Source organism: Staurois parvus, unplaced genomic scaffold, assembly GCF_062004578.1.
Source record: "Staurois parvus isolate SC_StPar_1 unplaced genomic scaffold, SC_StPar_1.0 ptg001793l, whole genome shotgun sequence".
In the NCBI taxonomy this organism is placed as follows: Eukaryota; Metazoa; Chordata; class Amphibia; order Anura; family Ranidae; genus Staurois; species Staurois parvus.
In genome coordinates, this window is record NW_028319589.1 from 49,625 (window position 1) to 55,171 (window position 5,547).

Here is a 5,547-nt window from a genome sequence, read left to right on the forward strand (position 1 = left end):
CCTCCACTGGCTTCCGATTGCGCAATCCTAACACTGACGTACAAAGCTGTCCACCATACTGCCCCGAACTACATCACTGACCTAATATCCAAGTACCGCCCAACACGCACACTCCGCTCCTCACAACACCTCCTTCTCTCTAGTTCCCTGGTCTCCTTCTCCCATGCCCGCCTCCAGGACATCTCCAGGGTGTCACCCATCCTCTGGAACTCCCTGCCCCAACCCATCAGATTATCACCTACTCTCCTCTCCTTTAGGCGCACCCTGAAAACCCATCTCTTCAGGGAAGCCTACCCAACCCCCTGCTAACTTGCCGACCTCCTCCACTCTTCCTACCACTCCATCCCCTACAGCTATCTCCTCCTGTACCACCATCCCCTCCCTCCTAGATTGTAAGCTCGAAAGAGCAGGGCCCTCGATCCCCTCATGTTTTGCATTGTATTGGTATTGTTCTGTCACATGTTCTGTCCCCCTTTGTAATGTACAGCGCTGAGCGAACTATTGGCGCTTTATAAATACTGTATAATAATAATAATAATTAGAAGGGCAACATTATATGGGGCATCTCAGTTCATCCCAAATCAGCCTCAACCGCGGAGGAAGATTCCAACCACGCATCCCAAATTTTATTAAACTATAGAGGACATCCCTTGGAAATGTATGTCAACTTGTAGAGTGGAGTGTAGAGTGTTTTCCAATAATTTAAGGAAGGGGACTGAGTCGCCTTCCACCTCAAAACAATAGCCTTTCTGGCATAGAAGAGTAGTAGACCAAGGAGCGTCCTAACAGCTGTGGTATACGCCTAAGGATTGACCAGACCTAAGGGACACACATTCATCATCCGAGGAACGGTTATGGTAGTTAGGAAGCGGAAGAACTCTAAGATCTCCATCCAAAAAGTGGAGATGTGAGGACATTACCAAAATATATGTAAAAAATCAGTTGAGGCCGCACTACAGCGCCAGCAATTGGATACCACTTCAGGAAATATTCTATGTAGTCTGGTCGGTGTTAGGCCATATACAAAATTTTAAACTGAATTCATTTGTCTCTGGTGGCCACCAATTGTGTAAATATGGTATTCCCAGGCATCTTCCCAATCCTCCCAATCAAATTCAGCAATCTCCGCCTGCCACTTCACAACTTAGTGCTTTTAACCCTCAGTCTTCCGACATATAAATGACTGTGAGGAAAGGTGGTGTAAAGGCACAAACCTCAATGGAACGTCATCACAGACTGTATCCATACATTGGTAAGAAGAACTGTGCCTAATGCTTAAAGGGCCAACTATTAGACCTACTGAAACTTCAGTCCCCCATATTCAGGAGATGTGGATGCATTTAGTCCAAATCCTCCATTATAGATATGAATTTGAGAAAGTGCTTCTAAGTCCAAGACTTCAGCTTTAGTGGAACACTATGATCACATGGACATGAGTATAATATGCTGGAAGACTCCACTGGAGGTAAACACAATTCCATACATGTGTATATATTACAGCAGAAGTCCTCCATGTGCATGGATAGAAAACAACACTTCCCAATGGGCATGCATTGCCCTCTCATCAGGGCTCATTGTAGAAATCAAAATGTGCAGCATCTAATGTAGATGCGTAGTTGCACCATATGGAGACTCCAACTAATTCTCCATGACAAAAGGCGATGTAGCCGTCCAGTTCAGGTATAGTCCAGTTCCAGAGTCACATTAGGCATAAGTATCCTAGGTGTCCATAGTATCTTCTCAGCCTGGTCTTTAAAGGAGACTTATGGGGGCTCCTTAGAGTGCTGGAGGAGAAGAGAGGTTGGGGTGAAACCTGACCGATTTTGCTGCCACATAGGTATGTGTCCTCTTCAACTCCTGAATGCCCATATCTGTTTGAATAAATTAAAATACATTCAAAATGGCCATCAATGGCTTCAAAATGGCATGACATCACGCAACGTCATGCTGCTGTGAAGTGGGACGGCACACGGTTGAGCCATTCTAGAAAGTGCATCTCCTGAAGCACCCACATGGGGAAGAGGGATTCCAGTGTGCCAAACACTATGCAACCCTGTTCAGGCAAGGGGATGGTGAGGGATGGGGAAGTGAGAACCTGTCCTGGAACCACCTGAAGATGTCGGGTTTGGTGCAACAAGTATCCTCAGTCAGAGCAGTGTTGTTTCCAAGGGTGACTAAGAGTATGGTGAGTGTGTGGATTGGGCACACTGTATGTGCAGGAATGTGAGAAGAATAAAGTACTATATGACTGTGGACTAGGCCTGAGTGAGCCTTGCTTTTGGCGAGTCTCAGTGAGGTACATGGTGGTGACTCCTATTTGGGACCCTCACATATACTGGTAGCACTTATCACCCCCAACCATCCAAAAATCACTAGGCTCTGATGTATTCAGGGCATATGACCATCCTAACATGCACTAATAAGATGTTGAGCAAGCAGTTGATCAAAATCACTAAAAAAAAGGTAAAACCTATAAAAAAAATCTACAGATCCATCACATACATTGGAGCAACCAACCAACAGTGCCGTAGATCACTTTTTTCCTGGGTGGTTCAGCGTTGGGTACCCAGAGGACAATAATAAGCGTGTCTGCCAGGATGTGACAAATTGTGGTTGTGGCACCAATGAACTATTTCCTTAACTAATAGATGCACTCGCTGGCAGAGCTGGATAAACTGTATGTACAGCGCTGTGTTCCAGCAGCAAGATGGGGACTTCCCGCCCTGCTCCCAGTCGGGTTGAGCGCTCACCGTCCTGGTACTGCATCTAAAAGGCTACACTTGCCTAGTTGGTGCACCATTGACAGATGCTCTTGTAGGGTTTTTGTCCCCCCTGACCCCCCTTATTTACGCCCCTGCCCACTAAGCTCTTGACTGAATAATTACGCTTTCTTCGATTGTGCTCTGGTTACTGCTGCGAGTTAGAGATAATACATTTTTCCTAAATATGTTTTGCATTGACTGTCTCACCATATGTTTCATATCTTTCCCCATGAAGATGTAGAGTATTGGGTTGATGCAACTATTGATTTGGGCCAGAGTCTGTGTGACCACGTACAGGGTGCGCATTAACTCATTGCCATTGTATATCTGGATAATTCGCGTTATATGGAAGGGGGCCCAGGTGATGAAAAACACCACCACGATACTTATCGTCACCTTGATGGTTTTTCTACTTACATCCGAAAATCTGATATTTTGTGCTTTTAAAGCCAGATGAATGTAACAGGTGCAAATGATGATAAGGGGGATCAGAAATCCAAAAATTGCTCGTGTAAGAATGTAGGGCTTTATCATGTGAGGTTCAAAATAACATAAAGTCTTGTTATCACGGGTGTTGGGTCCAAGGTAGATGACGACAGGTAGACAAATAATGAATGATAACATCCAAAGAGCCAAGCACATCATCCACGCCATTTTAATTGTTCGGTGATTTCTCGCCCACACGGGATGGACAACCAGAATCCATCGGTCAACGCTGATTGCCACCAAAGTGAAGAAACTGGTGTACATGTTAAGGATGATGATGAAGGGTAAAATCTTGCAGACGTCATGACTGCGCAGCCATTGTGAGTAAAAGTATTGCACTATACTGAAAGGGAGAAGCAAGCAGCAGGTGATATCGGCCAGAGCAAGGTTCCCAAACAAAATGGTGGTCATGGTCCGCTTCATCTTAACGCCAGTAATCCAAAGCACCAGAGCATTGCCAGGGACACCCACGAGAATAGTGAAAGATAAAACCAGGATGGTGAACATGCGCACATGGCTGGCAGATGGGGTTGGTTCCATTTCACTGCTGACATTGGACATCTTGTTTACCTGTAATGACATCAAGAGTTACTTCATCTGTCTGATTATTATTCAATTAGATATTATAAGGAAAACAATGTAACTTCTTAATATATTTACACTATAAGTACAGTAATGTGTAAAAATTTTAGGCACTTGTGAGAATGTTTGTAGCACCCTCTAGTGATAGGCTTTGTTATTTTGTTATTTAGAGGCTGAGTAGCAGCCTGGGATGAGTCAGCCTGGGAGTGAGGTAACGGGTTCACCTCAGGACAAGCTGGGAGGCTGTACAGGTAAGGGCTTCAGGAGCCCTCCCACCCTTCCAGAAACTGCTGGCACTTTCTAAAAGAGGGGCAGAGAAGGGGAGGAGACCCAGATTTGCATGTTATGGGGAACATGGCCAATCCCCAGGCAGGAGGTAGTGTGGCCAAAGGCACAACCCTTAAAGGTGGCAGAGCCTGTGCAGCAGGGGAGTCGGGTGGAAGATGGACTGAGAAAAGGCTGGAGTGTAGAGTCTGGGAGGGGGCCCCAGGGAGGGGGGGCTACCTACAGGCTGGTTGCTGGACAGAAGGGTCTCCACTGCCCTACAGTCTCCTAGGAAAGACATTCTGTCAGCCGAGAGGGAGTCAGCCCAGCGAAAGGCCTGAAAGCAGCTACCAACCCCACCAAGTGAACAGGACAGGACAGTGTGAGTACTTCTACACCTCCTGGGCCAGAAAAGGGAGAGGGTGGTCAGGTGCAAGCCCCAACTAGTTCTCATCCGGGACCACTTAAATGTCAGCTCTTGGAATTCCTTGCCCGGGGATACCCTCAGTACAGCTGGGTGAAAAAGACGGATTCATCTGGGGTCTGAGGAGGTAGGTCAAGAGGACTTCAGTGCTTCTTAAAGAGAGTACTTTTTTCTGATCCACATTTTTGTACAGTGCAAAGCTTGTTAAGAAGTTTGTTCTCAAATTTAACAGTTCCATGGGCATCCCATATACCCCTAGACCCCATCCAAGTTATCAACCCCTTAATAAAAACTACAAAAACAAGCTCAAGGTCTGTTTTACTGACTCTGTGTGTGAAGATGTGGAAAATGCGTGTTACCTGGCCATGCAAAGCTTAGGGGGACTCAAAACAAATCCAGCGCTACATGTTGTAAAGTGAGGATACCTTCAAAAATAATGACATGAATAGTTTTAAATAACCAATTAGCAACCTACAAAAAAACCCCTAAATAATTAAAAGTTCGAGGTGTACTCCCTTTGCTTTGAGTTTATCTGTCTAACTCCACTGAGTTACCAGTATTCACTAATACTTATGGGCCCCAACACTGCTAGCAGAAGACAGCAGCTACCACCGCATCAGGAGCTTTAAACATTGCAATCTCTAGTTAAAAGGGACCTTTTTTCTTTTAAAAGGCGATTGTTATTCAACATAGGATATTTATATCTATATATGCCAGAGTATACATTTACATCATTCTCTGAATGCCCTTTTGCAGCACCGGTGGCACGGACGGCGGTGAAAAGTCAACAAGCCTTTTCTTCCCCCTCTTTCTGCTGGTGTTCCAATTAAATAGTTGAAGCTCACGACTGTATAACCTGTTACACATTGCTAATTGATTATTTCTACTTTACCCGTGTTCTGCCTTGTGCGTTAACTGGGGTTGTATATCCTAAACCTATTATTCCCATGTAGTCTACTCTTTGCAACACGTCCAATACAGAGGTATTGCTACAAAAATGTGTCTCGTGCATTGTTCTATACTGTTGAA

The 5,547-nt window shown here is 45.2% G+C and overlaps 1 protein-coding gene across 1 annotated transcript; it reads right to left on the reverse strand.

The window, feature by feature from the left end:
• Positions 1–1,660: 1,660 nt before the first annotated feature.
• Positions 1,661–3,830, reverse strand: LOC149434257 (C3a anaphylatoxin chemotactic receptor-like). Its single transcript, XM_089663871.1, has one exon. The coding sequence runs from the start codon at positions 3,828–3,830 to the stop codon at positions 2,862–2,864; it is 969 nt and encodes a 322-aa protein (XP_089519997.1). The 3' UTR covers positions 1,661–2,861.
• Between the last annotated feature and the right edge of the window lie 1,717 nt (positions 3,831–5,547).